Consider the following 19,670-nt stretch of genomic DNA (forward strand, 5'->3'; position numbering starts at 1 on the left):
GAAACCAAGGAAGTTTACAGAAGCAGAAGCAAAGATGAAGCCTAAAGAAAAAGTGGTCAATGCCAAATATTTATTGCTGTATGTGGAAACCAGCCAGGTTCTGATGAGTACATCTTGAAAAAAAATAGAGGAGTATACATCAAATATTGTCTCCCTCAGTGCACATGCTGACTGTTTCCTGGGACTGCTGCTGTTTGGCTCAGGCTTGAAACAATTAAGTTTCATTACAAAAACAAGGCATTTTCGATGGGATGAGAAATAAAATGGTAAGATGTTTTCCAATATCAAAATCACTACAAAGACACAACAAAGCAACCCTAGAGGAGCAGAACTGAACCAGTACAAATCATCATAAGGCATACTCTGACAATATATCTGCCTCAGGAAACAAGGAAGATTTCATATACATATTTTTAATTAATTCAAAGAAAATACCCACTGTTTTAAGATACAGCACCATTCCATTTCACAGCAAATAATTGTTTCTTCATGCACTATTATCAGGATGTGCTACCTTGTATTTCAAACTTTGAAAGTTAAGCCAAAAGTACAACAGCTGAGGTTAAAATGCACACTGCAAGAAAACTTTAGCATGTAGGGAAGTTACACAATTGTGATATTTAGTGGCCTGGGAAAGGAAGATAGGAATAGCAATCTGCAATTTTAAGTGACGAAACTAATTGGGAAGAGGAAGTCTGGAAAAGTGCACTACAGGGTCTATGTTCCATTATTCAAGTGAATAATAAAAACAACAACAGTCTTGGAATACAATGCAACTCTTCTAGACCTATAGAGCAGTTTCTTAATATTAAAGGAGTATTTAGACATGAAATGAGGAGAAAATTAATTTACTAGGAAATTAAAGGTAGCAGATTAACCAAAACTGAAAAATTAATGACAAAGGTAAAGGACAGGGGAGTAAGCAAGTCCAAAGCACCTGTTACATTTTCAAGAACAGACAACTTTCTTTTTAAAAAATCCAATACTTAAAATTTGGATTTAAATTACTTTAGTTAACACTTTTTCTTGCTTTTCATTTTTAAATGTTTTTTGTGTTCTGCAGGACTTCAGCTGCTGTTTACACAATTTTGGGCTCTATTCAGAAACTGAAAAACAATACCAATCACCCTGAAAGTAATTAATTTTGCTTTCTTAAGCACCTCAGTTCCCGTTAAAGCCAGCTGCATAAGGGATCACAGCACTGGGCAGCCAGAATTTTGCAGGTCTCCTCAAGAGCTCCCTCTTTTTGTTTTTTCTTTTTTGTCTTTTCAAGGTGTTCAAAGGAAGAAAGCATCAGAGATGTCTGGATTAAAAATTTTCTTGAACATTTTTCTTTTGAATTTTTTCCTATTTTCATAGCTGAAAAACAGGTGTTTTCACCTTGATTGGCATAAGAATTCCAGTTGCTTACAAAGTATATTGACATTAACAAATCATCCAATTATTCATTATTATTATGAAAAGTACAGCATCAGTGCTAGTTAAGGCATTTGGAAAAACAATCTGCAACTGATGTTTCTCTCATGTTAAGACACGAGATGCATCTCACTATGTATCACTATGCATCTAACTATGTACTGGACTCAGTATATAATTCACTGTGTATTTTGTGTATTTTAACTCTTCGACAAAGAATCAGAGACTTCATTCTTATTGTACTATTTATGCAATCCAGCTTCTCTATTTTCCCTTCCAGAGCCAAGAAGAACCCAAAAAACCCCCAGTAAGGCACTAAAACCAAGATCTCAAAAGCAGTTGCGACACTTGGACACCTAAGGCTTCATTCCATTGAAGTAAACAGTACAAAACCTCAGAAGAAACTGGAAGGAAAAACAAAGTTTGTACCTTGTCACATGTGCAGTTCCCTTGGTAGAGAGCTTCCTATGTAAAAGAAGAATTCAATCTTAAATTTTTAAGAGGCATAAAGAATTAGAAAAGAAGATTACTAAAGAATAAGAATCACTAAAGAAAAATGTCAGTTTTAGAAGAGAGCCACTAGATGGAGCAATTTAATATTAAGATTCCATTTATAAAGATTCTTTTACCTTTCCCATTACTGATTGATTTTTTCCTTTTTATGCAAAGGATACTTAGAAATACTGTGCCATTGCATATTATGCAAGTAAAAGGAAAACTGCACATGAATAAACACTAATGTTTCTATGTTTTGCCTGTATTGAAGCAAAGACTGGAACCAGTGTAAGATAAAGTGCAATTCTAAACTACTTCTGTTAAACTGTTAATTTATTTAATCCACCAATCTACATTCCCTAATCTTGAGAAGCATTAAGCATTAAGAAATATTAAGCTGTTTATCAGAATACTATGCTCTCTATTCACTAGACACCAGAACTTTTTGCCTGCAGAGATTATTCTATCCTACCCTGAACTTTAGCTTAACTACTATATAGTTAGAATTCTTCTATATTTTAGTATCAAACTCAGAATTAAGAATTTTTTGTACTGACACAAAAGGAAAAGAGACTTGACCTCATTAGCTTGAGTCCCAATTTACATCAGTTGTATCTAAGATGGCTGTAGAACTACAGTGCTTTCTGTCAGTGTAAGACCAAAAGTTGAACCTGTGTCTATTTATATTTCTAATGTTATTTTCAAGCAACAATTTTCAGTTGTTACTGTCCAAAGTACCGCCTGATAACATCTGTCTGTACCTTGTGGAGGTGATATGTAAGTTTAAAAACAGAACAATGGTGTTGTTGCTGAATGCAGCTCTGAGGCACCAAGAAAGTAAATCCTCAATGATTACATGGGTCTTAAAATCCATCTTTAATACTGGATTTGCTGGGAAAAGGGGAAGAAATAAACACAGTTAAGGACAGCCTGCGAACAGCAATCCCCAACTGACCTCTGCTTTTTTCTTTTAAAAGACTCCTGTTATACCATACTTATGAAATATTCATATTTCTGATTGATAAGTATGATAATCTAAGTAAGCATAATGAATGGTCTACAGCACCCAAAGTCTGCAAACATCATAATACAGTATACATTTCAAAATCCTTCCTATTAATAAACTTTTCTAATGTTAAATCAACCTCTACCTGCATAGCAGGTGCAAATAGCAATGGGATTTACTGTTGTGTTTAGGTCCATGATGAAAATCCATGCCTTTAATGTCTAGATGGCGTGCTTTCTTCGAAGAACTGTTACTATTATCTATCATGATTAATGATAAACAAAACCCAAACACTAGGCTGTTTATACAACTATTAAGTCAATTGTGCATTTCTCTCTTACAGAAGTCAGCCATCGTTCTAAAGTTTCTGAAGATGTATCATTGATATATCCCCATCATGTCCATCATTATCATGACCACATTTAGCACAGGTTCAATTAATCTTATCTCTTATCTCTCTTATCTCAATCAAAGTCATTAAGGACATTGCTGTTCAATGGCTTACTAGATGGACCTCAGAATGAAGAGAAAGCATATGGGACAGGAGGAGGGTAAACCTTATTATTTTGTTTTGAGATTATTACACTTCATTTTTATGCCTTGCTCCATCGCTGCACTGCTTCTGGGGGGAAGAGGGGTGTATGTAGGTAAGAGAAGAAAGCAAAGAACAAGCCAAGAATGAGCATGCTGCATTGGCTGGAGACACTTTGGGCGTTTGTGTAAAAGCTGCCTTCATTAAAGCTAACATGTTAACACTGCAGCAAGCAAAGACATAAATGAACATAAAGAACATCCACATTATCACATTTGAAATATCAAACCAGTATACTTCAGACCTCTCCTCCATTAAGTTCACCTCAGCAATTGCTTGACTGCTCCTTGACAGGGTAGCTACAGAAAACAGATCAAGGGCCTAAAACATTTTCCCCCACATTTTTCAGTGGCTTCTGCACTCATTTTTCTTATAAAGAACAAACAAGCTCACTAACTGCAAACTACCTGCTAGACAAATCAACTTGAAAGTGTTTTAGATTTCATTATGTGATGATAATAAACAATTCAAAGCCAAGGCCAGACTGACAGTGTGGGATTTCAGTGAATCCATTTCAAGCAACTTAACTCAAACTGATTCAGCTTAGTCCTTGAGACCTCCAGTGTTTGCCCTAGAACATAAAACCCATGACATAAAGTCCTAACAAGAAAACTTTACACTCTGAGAAATGACTGGCACCTATGTATCTGAGCAAATTAAGAGAAGCACAAGATTTTAATTAATCTCTCAGATGCCAAATCACTTTCCAGTCAGAAGAGTCACTCTACAAGTAACTTTGTAACTAGGCTTCAGTACTGAAATCTAACCAAAGAAATCTCACCTAAGCTTTTCTACCTTGTGTTTTTTCAGAAAACATGAAAACGCCAGCAGATTCTTTCACACAAGAGAAAACGCCTTTGAAGAACCTGAAATGTTTGAAAATTACAGGTAGTTAAAAAAGTATATTCCAAATGTGATGTGATTAACTTCCCTGCTCACTTGTGTTATAACCATCCCTCTCCAGGAATGGGGAAGAAAGAAGAAAGAAAATGAAGGAAAAAAAGAAGAAAAAAAAGAAGGAAATAAGAGAGAGAGAGAGGGGGATTAAGTCGTTCTTCCCATTATGCTTAAATAACAGTTAATTAAGGGGAATACACTGTAACAAGCCATCTCTGAACCACGGGTTCATAAGCAGAACATAAATGAAAGCAATGTAAAGTTGCACTAAATTGCATGACAGCAAGTTTGCCACAGCCTAAGAATAAAAAAAATTGAAGATGAGGGGGATAAGACAAGGAAGAGTGAGGGGGAAGTACTAACATATTTGGTAGCAGAACTTTTTGGAATGTTTTTCTCTTTATATTGTTTGATGCAATTGTTATTTTCTCAGAAAGTTTTTAAGCTCCCTTCTCTCCAGGGGACGTCCGTCCCAGTAGAGCAAGTATGCAATTAGAGCTAGTTACAAACATGCCAGACAACTCGTTCTAAGCGTTCATTAGATGAGGATAGATCTGCCTTTTTAATTCAGAGACATTGCCTACTAAGTACAAGTTAATAACTACTTAGGACTTCAATCCCTGACAGAGTTACATATGCAGGCTACTGTCTCTAAGAGATAAAGACATGGAGGAAAAAAAACAGCCATCAAGTTAATCATGACCAGAAATCATTACCATCTAAGACTGAGTGTCTGATGAAGTCTGTTTCAGGACTATTCCACATAGTTATTTATGTGTCCACAAACACATCAGGGCTAAGAAAACACTGATGTATAGATGCTGTATCACCAGACACGTCATACCAAGAACTTACTTCCTGGTTTTGTCAGTCTTTGCTGCAGATTTCAAAAGAGCAAGTTCAAATTGGTTGAGGGCAACCAGAAGTTCACAAGTCACACACATCAACTTCCACAACATAAGGTAAGACAAGTCTGTCAATTGCACGATGCAGAAGAAAATGGACACAATCTTCAGACTTCTTTATACCCTACTGTGAGCTGCTAGCAAATCTGCAGTCTCATATTTCTGGAAGCAACAGATTGCCCATAGGCAGGTCAAACCCCACAACACAAACATGCAAGAGACATCCCTGCAGCAGCCTTTCAAGCCCAGATCTCTTTTGCAAAGATTTCTCTGGGTAAGCCATATCTGACTCATCTCTTGCAATACAATTCCCTTTCCTCCAAATGCAGACTGGGATTTCAGCTAAAGCTGTAAAATTCTTTTATATTTGAAAAGCTTTCTGGAGGAACTTGATTTTCCTAGAATCATAGGAAGTTGCACAGCTTACTGCTGCGCAAGAAAGTCCTTCAATAATCTTCTGAGCCTGAATTTTCTGATGTTTATTCATAGCAACTTTAGGTCACAGCCAGCCACCTACATTCCTTCAGGAAATCAGCCTTCTTCATAACAGGATGACATATTTGTCATCTTGCCTTGTTTTTGTAACAAACTAAGATATTTTCCCCTAGTCACCATTTGAAGTAATGTGTTTGCAATTTACAGAAATAAAACAATGAGACCAGGAACTATACAGAGGTATAGCTACTTGCTTGGACCGATCTCTTATCCACATTGTTGAAAATAAGGTCTTGATGTTACCAGCGCTGCACCACGCCCTATTCACTTCAGTAGAGTCAATGAAAGCACAGGAGTCCATCTGGGCAGTTCATTTGCAGAAACAACATCAAGTATAATGAGCTGGATCCTACAATCAAGATTAATTAGAATCACTGGGACTTAGCATAGGTGTAGAGATCAATATTGTTGATCCACTTGTGGGCTCACAGCCTTAATGTAAAGACATAATGCATTTTGTTATTACTTCAAATAATCCAAGTTGATCTCCTGTAGGGAAATGAGGCCTGATCTTAACAGCTGGTTGTGCACAGGTAGGGCTTTCCTCTCCTCAAGGTACCACTGACATTAGCTGGCATAAGGCAGATTTTTCCTCATAAGAGAAGGATTGGAAAGAAAAACAGCAGGCCATAATGAACAGGAATGAACCTCCCTCCCCTGGAGCACTCTTTTCTCACTGACTGCAAGTCTTCCCAGGGTCCAGAATTAATAAAACAGATAGGAAGATAAAGTTTGTTGCACTCCACACCTCATAACATATGCCTACACTTAGCCCTGGGTAATAGTATGTAAACATGGAAGACAAATTTTAAGCAGAAAGCGTGCAGCAATTGCTAGGAGGGTGATGATTACATCACAGTAATCCACATAGAACTTGTAAGATTAGTTGTGTAATTAAAAGAGTAATAAAGGAATAGTTTAAGTATACATGAAATTTGCAAGCACCACAAGAGCTAAATAAACATAGGTAGTCATTTTAGTTTTCTGTTTGTGATGTGCCATAAGCTCATCCCCTTCACTGGCACTGGTACATCAACATGCTCTCATGCTCTCAGGAGCCTTTTCTTACAAGGATTTCCCATTGAGAAATCGGAGTGAAAGACAGGTAATTAACTCCTTAGAAACGCTATGAAAGAAGTGAGTTTTCAAAAAAAGGAAATTATCCACACTTTTAATTTTTAAAATTTTTTATTTTCTCCTTTATGGCATTTTCTTTAATAAACACCAGGAAATTGTTTATCTAAGAAACATTACTATATAAATCTTTTTTTTGTCTCAAATTTTAACCTGACCTAGACATATTTATTCCTAAATCTATTGGAAAAGGTAGTATAGGAAGCTTTATAAAACGAAGATTTCTCCTATTCCCACAATTATTTGCAAAGCAAAACAGGAAGATGGAAAGCAGTATTCTTCATTTCTATGCTATTTTTTAAGACCGTTGGGCTGAAGTAAACAAATACAGAAGGCGAAGATGTATACATTCTCCATCTCATTTTTCTGTGTCTCATAGTTCCAGGATTTCATATTGTTTTAAAAAGATACAGCTTAGAGGGTTAACTATGCAAGAGTAACATTGCTTTGTCTAGAAGTCAGGGACAATTAATGATTACATTATTAAAAATATATTGTGGTGGTGATACCGGTTTGAGGTTTTGGAGATTTTTTTAACTAATGTTGGGGCTACATTTCTTTTATATAGTTAATTGTCTTTATTCCTAAGTGAAAGAACTTAAATTCTATCCCAAAGTTGACTTGAAGTGTGAATTTTAGCATTCCTGCTTTATGAAACAAGGATTTCCTTTAAGAGGTATCGATATTACTTGCAAAATCAAATAACCTTTACCCCACCCCATTAAGAAGGTCACTAATTCTTAGAGCTTGTTCTGTGCTTAAAAAGTCAGTGAGCTGGCCTACTATTGCTCTGCCCCACTCTTCTATTAAGAGCCTATGTAGCATCACATCCAATTTCTTCTTTCCAATTTTGCCCATATCTAGGCACATCTCTACGTTGTTGTCCCTCTAGACTACATCACTAATTTAAACAAGCAAGATTAACCAAAAGCCTAAAAAAGAAATTACATTTTTTTCCTGGTAGAGTTCTGCCAGTAGTAAGTATAATCATATAATTAACACCTATCTGGTGCTCTTCACATGCAAATCCTCATTTCTATATGCATCACTAAGTCTAAGTAAACTCTTTCTTAGGTGATATATTGGACTAGCTAGAACTATACTAAAAAATACCTTTGATTTTGTTTACAGTATCCTGAACATTTACATAAAGTGTTCTGTACTGTGCTTAAGGGTTCACAAGGTGTGTTTTGTACCAGGAACACTGAAAGTCTCAGCTATTAATTTTTCCAGGTCTTTGTGACAAAGACTTTAATAACATAACATGAAGAAAATAAACAATTAAAGGGGCTTAGCCAATAGTATTGACATCCATTTCATTCAGTTTGCTTTTCTAGCTTGCTAATTGACTGCAGGGATGAGCTAACAGAATAATGGCTGAAGAGATTGCATTCAAGTATTTTAAGGCACAGGCTGAACTCAGGATTCCATATAATGCTAAATTCTCAGACTTACGTACTTAAGTGCCTTCTATTTTGGGACTCATTCGGAATGTTCCCTCTTGCTCAGTAATTCACTGTCAGTTCTTAAATGCAGAGCTACAGTTTTTCAGGACTGCCTTTTACTTTCCAGACTCTAAAGGAAGAATTATTAAGAATCAGGGCTTTAGCTAAGCTAATATTGTTTTACCAAACCAGTTTCTCTATAGATTCCTGTGCCACTACACTTCCATCAAAGAATCCAGGACTGTGTCCTACCAAGCTGTGCAAGTAATATTTGGGATACAAAAAAAGATTACACGCCTTGCATAGACAGTAGTAATAATATGCTCTAGGCTACACTCAATAGGCAGGCTAGACTAAGCATGAACCAAAGCCAGCTGCCAGTTTTAGAGAGAATCTCAAAGCTTCACTAACTTTGTTGACACCCACTTGTATATCTATAAATTTTTTCTGGTGCACAATCTCTGTTCCCCTCTGACCACAACGTGTAAAAGAGACATGCAAACACATTGATCCTCTCCTTTACAATGGGACCAGGCAAGGAGACGAGCTGCAGTAATGGACCACATACATGCTGACAAGTATATGAAGTCACTAAGTCACAGTAATCCAGTCATTTCTGATCACTTCTTTATATCCTTCAACATCTGTTCCCAAAACCAGTTCAAATGAAGTTTAAACATTTGGAATCATTCTATCATGATCAAAATGAGAAATTATTATAAAAAAGACTTTCTTTCCCCATCCCACCCACCCCGTTTGTACACACTGTGAGCCACAAGTCATTTCATGGCTGTGGACATGGGCCCACTGAAATAGCACTAATTCATCCCACTGACACTGAAGCTGGGCTAGCACACATCTCATTGGATAAGAGCCTTTCAAAACTAGTGACTTTTACACAATCAGCAAATGAAGTTTTCCTCTGAGCCTGTAATTGCCCGGCCACACAGCACAGAAATTAAGCCACTGGCTTCATGTGAACTAAGTCTAGACATAAATTTGTGTATGTGAAAGATTATGAACTGTATCAGACAGCTACTTACATGTAAGTCAGTGAAACAATAATTTCAGTAAATACGTGCATTGTTACAGTAGAATTATCCTAATATTTCTTTTATGTGAAAGAAATATTAGGATAATATTTCTTTCACATAAAAAAAAAAATGAACTGTGTGCATATGTTCATAAATTATTTTCTACTGCATGATAGTACCTCAGGTTGTCAGGCTTGTTTGGTGCTCAACAGTGGAAGTATAAGCATGCTTAAAATACTTCAAATTTGCTAGGAATAGTAGTGATAATTTAATGTTGACTTCTGCCATTCCTAGTTCCTCAAGAAAACACAACAAGCCAACCCTCCAAAGTTTAACTTGCATTCCTAGAGCAAACAGACTACTATTGGTCTGTAGTCACACAGAGATGCAGCAGTAGCATACACCGAGCAAATGCTGATGATACTTGCATGAAGTTGAATCTATCGAAAATGCCTCAGCTTCCCCCAAACAGCTATAATTGCTTCCACAGAACATTTTGCATTAGTCCAATCAGCCGAACGTAGCATCAAACATTAGGGTAGAATGAGAAAGCACGTGGGTATAGAGTCGACATCAGAAAGCAAACGTTTAATGGATAGGTGAAGAAAGCCACTAACCCTCGGCACAGGCAGGAAGCTGAAAAGAAACGCTCTTGTAAGATGGTGCCACGAGGAAAGAGAAACCATTTCCTCCCAGACACTCAAACCGATTTTGAAGCTCTGAGAAGCTTATTACTCTGCAGATTAACTGAACAGTGCCAACCCCCCAAAAAACTCACCAAGTATCCCAAGTACAAATGTTCAGCCCTTTAAAATGTTAAAAACGGCATTTACAGCCCCCACTCACCACAACCTCCTGGGCCACTGCTCCAGGTCCCCAGGGCGGCAGGTGGCTGCTTGAGACAAGCGTGAACTCTGCTTCCTGAGCTACCTGCCTTCGCTACCCAACAAACTGAGGGTTTCACCTGTCTCCTGGGCCCGGGAGAGCCGAGCCCCTGCAGCCCCTGACACCAGGAATGTGCCACACGCCCCCCAAACCCCGCCACCACAGGAGGAAACGACATGATTCCCAGAGCTGGAGCCTAACGGATCGGGAAGCTCAACCAGCGGAGCGGGCAAGGAGGGAGGTGGTGAGGCGGCCGCGGAGCTGAGGGCAGTGAGGGGCCGGGAGCAGTGAGGGGCTGGGAGCAGTGAGGGGCCTCGCGCCGCTCGGCCCGCGCGGGGAAGGTGGGGCGGGGGGCGCGCGCGCCGCTCTCCGCCTCCGAGGGATCCCGCTCTTCCTCCCCGCTCAATCACGTGCTCCGGGAGCCGCAAAGCAGGGACGCGTTTGCGACGGGGTGACAGCCAAATGGTGCGACATCGGCGGCGGCCGCAGGCGCAGCAGCCGCGGCGGCCCCAGCGCTGCCAGGGCCGAGCGCCGCGCCCGGGCGGGGAGCGCACCGCGGGCACCGCACGGCGGGGAACGCACCGCGCCGCTCCGCGCCGCTCCGAGCGCGCCGCTCTGCACCGCGGGGAGCGCGCCGTTCCGTACCGCCCCGCGGGGAACGCGCCGCACCGCGCCCCACAGCCCACCGCGACCCCCATGAGAGTAGAGGGGTCGGTGGCGGCCCCCCCGCGCACCCCCGCCCGCCTGCCTGAGCACGGAGCGCTCCCCCCGCCCCCGATGCGCCCTTAGTCCCGGCCCCGGACCCGCCTCCCTCGCTCCCCTCCCCGCCGGCGGCGGCGGCAGCGGTAGCAGCAGCGCCCAGGTGCGGACTTCAAACCCCGGCGAAATGGCGTCCAACGCGGCCGAGAGGGAGATCCTCTTCACCGACCTGCAGGTAAGCGGCGAGGGGCGCCGCCCCAGCCCCGCTCCCCTCCCTTCCCTTCCTGGCGGGGAGGACGGAGGAGCCGCCGCGCCCCGCCGCCCCCTGCCCGCCGCTCGGCGCGGGACGCCCACCCCACCCCAGCCCAGCCCAGCCCGGGCCGGGCCGGGGGGCCGGCGGAAGCCTGTGCCCACCCCGGGCCTCTTCCCGCTGCTCTCCCCCGGGAGCGGAGGCGCCGCCGCCCGGTCACGGCCCCACCCCGCCGCCAGCCGCGACCCGCTTTTGTCTGCGCTCGGCTCCCTCCTTCCCCCGCCGAGCGGCCGCGTCCCTCCGGCGGGGCCTGCCCGGGCCGCGCCCCCGGCCCCGGCCGCGGCCCCGCCGCGCCGGGATCTCCCTCTGCCCGCCCGGGCGAGAGCTCCGGAGCCGCTACGGGGCCGGAGCTCTCGCCCTCCCCCCCGCCCGGGGCACGGCTCTCGTCCGGCCCCGGCCCAGAGAGCTCCCGGTGGCCACCCCACGCCCGCGTCAGGGTCAGGCAAAGAGCCTCTCTCTCCTCTGGACACGGCACCGCGCAGGAGCCGGAGCAGCTTCCTTCTTGTAGGCCTTGAACGCTGAGCTTGGGAAGAGGAGAAAATGGTGCGGTCGACTTGATTTGTCACACGGCAAGGGGTCTTGTCACTACGAAAAAACAATCCCAAAAGACCCCGCATCGCTGTTAAAGCTTGAAAGCTCGAGGCTTGGAGGTTTCCATCCCTGTAATTTGATCGGTTTTGGTTGCATGAGCAACTGTTACTTTTCTTCTTGTCAGCTGCAAGGTTAGGTGCAATTCCGGAGCTTCACTTTTGTGCTCTTATCTTCAAATGTCAGCACAACCTGCTACCTCTTCAGCTTCCTTGTTCTGAAGAAATCTTGCTTTTCTTTTTTCTTTTTTTTAAATATACATCTATGTAAGTTATTATGTTTACCCAGGCAAAGAACGTGTCTCTGAATTTATTAGTTGGACAATGATCCAAAGTAAGAAGTCCATAAATGGAAAGTATTGAATTTAATGGTCAAATAAAAATTAGAAAACCATATCTTAAAAAAAAGTAATTTTATTTATGTAATGCTGTTAAGTTCTCCTATAATTCGGAATGTCGGAGATGTGCTCACTTGAATAGCAAAGGAAGAGAAGGCACAACAGATGTAGGAGTCTTCTTAATATTGTAGCACATGAGATGGCTGAAGGCTAAGAATCCATCTGAAATGCTGAACTTTGATCAGAGGCTCATAAGTGCCTAGGAAGAATCAGTATGTTAATACCAACTTGATACGATGATATATAAGCTCGTAAACCTGTTTGAAGTGGAGAGCTGTGATAATAACTAACTGTACCAGTGTTTCAAGTAAGTTTAATGGAAGCAACATTTCTCTAGAAGTACCCAAAGCAGGGTTCCAATTACTTTAAACAGAAGTGAGTGGAGATTTTTCTTTGGGGGGATTGAAGAGGTTGGTTTTGGTTTTGTTTTGTTACTTTTTTTCTTGAAAGATGAGAATGACAGTGATACTAATTTAAAAAAAAGCCCCCAAAAAACAACCAAACAAAAAACCTAGGGTGGATTAGATTCTTGGGTTGCACTATCGGTTCCATTACATATGGTAACTTCTGTATTAATAAATACAGTTTCTTGCACAAGACAGAAAGGTTAACACGGGAATGTCAGTGAGGTTTAAGCTTTTAGGTAAATAACTTTTAGGTATTTTTAAGAAGAACTTTCATATCAGAAAGAACCACTGTAATGATAGTGTTGTTTGCCATGCCATATATTAGCAGTGAAATACAAAGGCATCAATACAGTTCTGCTTGAGAATACCTTAAAACAAATTGCTCTTCATATACCTGTACATAAAAGTTGCTTTAGTGGTATGGTCTGAAAGTAAAGGGAACTAGAGTGAAGTATGAGATACGCCATTTCACTCGTGTTTCTTCAGGAGGGAACTTCCTCAATCATAAGAGCTCTAACTTTAAAAGTGCTTCTATGTGAAACGGACTTTTGCTTGCATATTGCAATCCTGTACAGAAAGATGAGGAAGTTGAAAAATTCATGGCTACAGTAAAAGTTTAAAGGGTCAAGTCCATGGGTCGATCTAGATCATGGGTGATGTGTGGTCAAAATGTTTTGTTAATAGATGTGAAAACTTACTGAAAGCAAGCTAAACCCTGCTCCAAGCTAAATGCCAAGCTTGTTCCTGACAGGGGCTCTAAAGTATCAGTCAGTGATCAATATATAACACACGGCTTTGTGCTGTGGTAAGGGCTGTGTGCACCTGGTTATGACAGCCCTGCGTACTCCAGAGTCCTGTAAGGAAACTGGTAGCTTGAGGTGAAGTTGATAGAAGTAGATCAGTAGTTCTGAACCAATTGAACGCTCCTGACAGAAAGATTTGCAGACTGTCACAACTACTGACTAACAGGATGTGAAGCGGATTCTGAGAAAATACAAAAAATGAAAGAGCAAAATAACTAGTTGCTAATAAGTAAGTGGTAAAACACAGATGCAGTACGTGTCCTTGTTTCAAAGGCTTAATTAAACAGGCCTTAAATAGACCCTAGATCTCACTTCTCACAATGAATTTTTGTATTTTAAATAAGTGATATCAGATAGAGCAATTTCTTAGAAATCTCTGCTAGCAAAAAAAATCCACTTGATATTTCTGTCCTGCTTTTTCTACAAAATATTGTATCCATTCTTCTATATTTTATTTTACTTTAAACATTTTACAGACTCATAGTGGGATGTGGAAAGTATATCTTGCTACTTAGCAAGTTTTAAACTTAAGTCTGTTCAAGGTGAAAAATGCAACACTTTTTTCTCAATAGTTAGCAAATGCAAAGTACAAGGTAAACTTGGCAATAAGCAAATCCTCTTTTTAGTTTGTTCTGGTAGCTTCACCAGCGAAATTGCCTGATTACTAAAGATTGAAAGATTACATAAAGCCAGATTACCCCTTTTTACCTCCTTTTATCTCTAGTACAGGTTCTTTAGTAGGAGGAGGAATGAGCTTGGGCAAGAACCCGTATTGCTGATGTTGCCTTCTCTTCCAAAATTCTGCTGTCCTTCTCTGGGCTTGCATCCCTTAGAACTTTGTACACCAGGTAAACTAGCTTCTCCAGTGCTTGCTCTCAGGTTAATTGCACAGTCTTTAACTCTTTTCTTCCTGGTAGAAGTGCCAGCTCTGTTTCTTCAAAGAAATTAAACTCTAACATATGGTGCTGTAGTTTATTAAATAGGGCATCCACAAAGTAAAATATTTTAAAGTTTTTTATGTTTTTTTTTTTCAAATCATTATTAAAAAGATTTTTTTTTTGTGAAGTGTGTATGCTTTCTTGGCAGTGATGGTAGATATCAGCATAGTAAATTGGTATGGCTGGGTTAACAGAAATCATTGCTTAGAGTAATAAAATGAAATCATTGTATATGCACAGTGATTACACTTGTCTACTTCTAGGTATTCACTACCACTTCTTTTCTAAACAGTACTGTAAATCCTCTAGACTTGAGGCCTTTATTGTTAATGTTAAGGTTTTATTTTACAAAAGTTTTCACTTCACTCAAGGTGTGTTTTGCAAAGCAATACTTGTTTAATATCAGGGAAAAGAATATATTACTTGGGTATATTTGCTTAAATCAAATTGTTTGGTCAAGACAGAAAACTTGGGCTATGCCCTGAAATGAATAAGCATGTAACAAACCCTCCATTACTTCAAATGGAAATTATAAAGTCTCTTCCTGGAATTAATTTTTCAATCTCAACCATCATACATATTTTTGATATTACAGAACATTGTGAAAAAAGTCTTTATACTGGTCAGCATAATTAATGGACCTTATTAATGGAAATGTTCAAAGGCCACTTTTTTTTTTTTTTTTTAAATAGTGATGAACAGTATCACAACTGAAATATGTAAATTACAAATATATGATGGTACATCCGGTATAGTTTTTTTGGTTTGTTTTATTTTTCCATTTCATATCTAGGGCAAGAATATCTGTCAAATTAATGTGACCAAACAATGTTTAGTATTTTATTGGTCAGCATGATGCAAATTGGACAGTTGAGTCTGAGGTTATACAACTATGTTTTGTATATAAATGTGTATAAAATTGGGCACTTGTTAAACTACTAGCTGGGACTCTGAAAACCTGTATTTCATTCCTGGCTTCTCTGCTTTCAGCTAGGTGACATTAGGCAGATGGCTTTGCTTACTCATGTCTCCATTTCCTCATCTTTAGAATAGAGGTAATGATGCCTGCTTTTTTTGGAGTTAGAAAGTACTGGGTATTTATTATTAGCTGTGGTCAGGTGCCTAAGGACACCATAAAAAGGTACAAGTAACCTAATTAATCTGTTTTGAAGAAACATTGTAATTGGGCTGAACACTCAGCAGTAAGACTGCCTTCAAATAATACTCAGGTAGGACAGATTAGTTTGAAATAATTTTGAATGACTCTTGTTTCTTTAGGAGGAAAGAGTGTCACATTCAAGTGAAAATATCCTGAACTAGTCAATTGCAGTTTAGAAAGGATGTATAGCTGCTTGGGACTTCTTAGGTCCCTACAAATGTTTTCACAATTGGTGGATTTATAAAAGCACTTCAGGTTTTTTTTCCATTTGTGGATGTATATTACTCTTTAAACATTCCTGTGTTCAAATATTGTATTAGCAAAATATGCATCCTGTTCTCACTGGAACATAAACAGTCCTTAAAATACCTTTTGGTAGGTGGATGGGTGGAGTTTTTTGTTTTGTTTTGGGGTTTGTTTTTTATTTCTTTTTTTTAATTCTGTTAGTCTTCCTGTTAACACAGGAACTTGTGTATCATTTAGACTTGTATACATTTGACTGAATTTCCTTTATCAGAGTAGCTGTCTTTTTAGGACCCAGATCTGTTCCTTTAACTCAAGATAAATTATTGGTGATGGCTAGTAGAAAAGTATTTAGTTACGTTGTATGTAATAGCTCTTCTGGAAGAGTTTAGTACATTATGAAGGTCATTCATTACAGTGTAACCTAAAATCTGCAGTAGAATAACTATTTAAATATGTCCTTGACATTGGGAAACAGTGGTTTGAGGAATTCATGTTGGGATTAACAATTTCTTCATCAGTGCCTCAGTGCTGAATTAGAGACTAAGACCTCTGCATAGATTCAGAGTAACGAAGTCTTGTATGTATTATGTGCAGTGGAAGGCTCAGTCTGCTTTTTTGGTTTTTTTTTTTTGTACACACTGGTACAGCTGTTACAAATTGGTTGATGGTAGCCTTTTTGTTTGTTTTGTTTTTTCACTATATGGGTCCCGTAAGTGAATGGGTTCAGGAACAGACTGAGCTGAAGCATCTCTCATGAGACTTTACTGTAGCATGGGCAAAGCATTTGTATGATACTTTGAAACTTTAATTATTAATGCTTAGTCTGCAGTTCCTGACACAAGCAAAAGAGCATCTTTGCTAGTGTTTGATGTGGGTGGGGGAGGTTCTTTTTAAAGAAATGAGATTTATGTTGTAAAATTGAATCCATGGCTTCTGTTACTTTGAGATATGATTGAGAAGTACTACATTGAAACAGAAACTAATAATACCGTTAGCTAGTGAAATGCTTTAGGCCTGTCCTTAAAAGTACCAGCAGATAAATGTTTGTTTGTTTGAACTGCAGCAATACAGTTTTGTCACAGTGACACAAATCAACACAATTTTTGTTACTGCCATTTTGCAGCTACCAGTTACTTACTGTTTGACACCTCACCAGTGAATTGAACTGCTTGCGTGGCAGTCTGGGAGTACAGCCTTTGGAGCAAAGTACTGCTCTCTCCGTTTTCTCATGATTTTGTGGGATACAGGAATTCTGTGACTGTATGTCAAACTAAGAAAGTTTTGTGGCATCCATCAGGTTTGCCATGCAGATTCTGGTAGCTGATGAGGTTTCTGTGGTGAGGAGACACTCACGTGAACAGGATAGTAGTGCGCATTTGCTGGTTTATGTTCAGCTAAATGGGCCAGCTTTGCTGGGAGTTCTCCTGCTGTTCTACTCTGCTTAATAGAAGAGGCTGAAATGAGGCTATTAGAGTTGGTGCATTTAACCTCATCAGTAGGGTGAGCTGAAAGGGTTCATGTGATCAGTTACTATGGCTCAGAAGTGGGACCACCAGCTGGGTAGTGGTGAGCTGATTGTTTTTTAGAGCAGGCCACACCTTACTTTTTCTTGATGTTAGGTATAGATACAGTTTCCTATGCTTTGTATCAACATTATGCCCACGGTGGCTGTACTTCCTGTTTACTGCTGCTGCAGTGTACCGAGCACTTCTGGAGTGGATGCACAGAGATGGCAAGACTGTGGTCTCAGCAGTAGAATTTGTTATGTCCACTGGACAGGGAAAAATAGGAATATTAGCAGAAATGTATTTTCCTAGGCCAAGTATATTGATACCGAAAGCCTTTGTTATTTTACTGTAGATGCATAGCTAGCTATCAGATAGGTATCAAATAAGAAATGATGACTGGAAAGGGCTGGGCTGTGAAAGTTTCGTAGATGCAGTGTTTCCCTGTTCTTTTTTTGTGCCATGAAGAAAGGCTGATATGTGGCAAGACCCAGGGACATGTGCTCTGGCCCACCATACAAATCAGGGTTAGTGTGACTAAATTAGTTTGCTTTTTCTACCTCCAGTTCCTATGGATTCCTTTAAGCCTCATTTTCTTCACTGGAGATGTATTGGTTTTTAAATGATAGAGTGTTTCTGACTCCTTCTCTAAATAAGTGCAGATCAGAGAACTTGAATCAGAAGCCTCTAATATCTGGCTCCTGTCTTAGTGTTATGTATGGGAGTCTGGTGTTGAAGCAAACTGGTTTTTCCCTTCAGGTTTTTCTGACATTTGTTACCTTGCAACATAGTAGTAGGGTTTGTACATTTTAAGTTTCCATTAAATACAAGAACATGTTAGCCAGAAAATTGAAGTTGCAGAATCAGTTCTGTTTCTATTGAGAAGAAACAGAGAGCTTTCCATTAACTTTCCACACTTGTTACTAGAATGTAACAAAATGCAATAAGCAGCAAATCTATAGCCAGGAGAAGGCATAATTAAGTCTGCAATACCAAGGTACTAATAGATTGTACTAAAGTTACAAGATAAATCTCAGTAATATTGTGGGGCTCTGTTAGTTACTGTGATGAAACACTTCCAAGCAGATCAGGTCAGAGAGGAGAACTTTTCTTGTGGGTAAATACAACAATAGTGGTTTTCAGAGCCCTAAACCCAGAGAATATTACTCAATTCTTGGAATGTGGGTGTTGATACACTTTGTGGGGGTTTTTTTTCAGCTCTTAATACTCAAAATACTTGAACATTGCTACCACATACATTTTCTCTAATGCAATTTAAGAAGTAAATACACATATGTGAACTCCATAAATACATGTGCAATATCCTATGTTCTCATATTTGTTAGACTGTTAAAATAAATGGGTTAATTAAATTAATAAGAAGTAATAGTAATTTTGTTATTTACCTGAAATAGTACTTGTAAATAATAGCAGTACGTAGCTGTTTTGAAATTATTCTTCTATTCAGCTGTGTGTATGTATATCTTCTTTTTTATTCAAACTTCATGTAACTTTTGAGGAGGAATTGAAAGTTGATATATAAAACATCAGAAAAAATGTCATTTTTTTTTTGTTTTCATTTCAAAGTCCGAAACACAAACTGTCTAACTAACCAGATTATATGGTTTAGTATATCACTGGTGCCATAGCTGGCCTGTGAACTTAGGAACTTTAACATATGTATTTTTGAAAACTGTTAAAAGTATAATCAGTTTGGTTTTCTTTGTTGCAGTAAGATGCAAGGCAGGTCGGTGACATAAATTTAGGATGGAAGAGTTCTAGGTGGTTCGTTGATGATGTCGTGTGCTGGAATTGGAAGCTTTGCCCATACAGACTTCAGTCTGTTGCTCAAAGTGTCAGACTTTGTCAGCTGGTACCACTGCTGAAAGTGAGCATCTGCCATATTATGTTGCTATACATTTGCACAGGCAGCTATATGATGAACAGATTTTGTTGTTTTGTTTTGGTGGGGTTTTTTCACCCCTAGATTAGTTTTCAGCCAGATCAGGTTCATAATTGCAGTTCATTCTGTGGCCATATAAAAGTTTGTACTGCATATATCAGTGAGTGGTCTGGAACAGGAACAAACTGTTAGGGGAGTCTGGACTGCTTGTTCTTTAGGATGCTTTTTATTGCCTGCAGTGGGGGTTCATGCAGTAAAATGTTTATGGGATTGCAGATTCACAGCTAAGGACTGTGTAGAGTCCAGTTCTGCTGCAGGTGAATATGCAGATAAAGAGCAGTCCAAACACTGTCTGTGGCAATTGTTTTCTAGCTTGACGTTCTTCAAGCAAAAAGTCTCTCATTATGCATG

General features: G+C 39.8%; 1 protein-coding gene across 1 annotated transcript in view; it reads left to right on the forward strand.

The window, feature by feature from the left end:
* Nucleotides 1–11,098: 11,098 nt before the first annotated feature.
* Nucleotides 11,099–19,670, forward strand: part of PKN2 (protein kinase N2) — a 54,411-nt gene continuing 45,839 nt past the window's right edge. The window contains exon 1 of the mRNA XM_050977205.1: nucleotides 11,099–11,238. Within this exon, the coding sequence (XP_050833162.1) occupies nucleotides 11,191–11,238 (48 nt within the window). The 5' untranslated portion in view covers nucleotides 11,099–11,190. The remainder of the gene's footprint in view (nucleotides 11,239–19,670) is intronic.

This window comes from Serinus canaria, chromosome 8 (genome assembly GCF_022539315.1).
Source record: "Serinus canaria isolate serCan28SL12 chromosome 8, serCan2020, whole genome shotgun sequence".
Lineage (NCBI taxonomy): Eukaryota > Metazoa > Chordata > Aves > Passeriformes > Fringillidae > Serinus > Serinus canaria.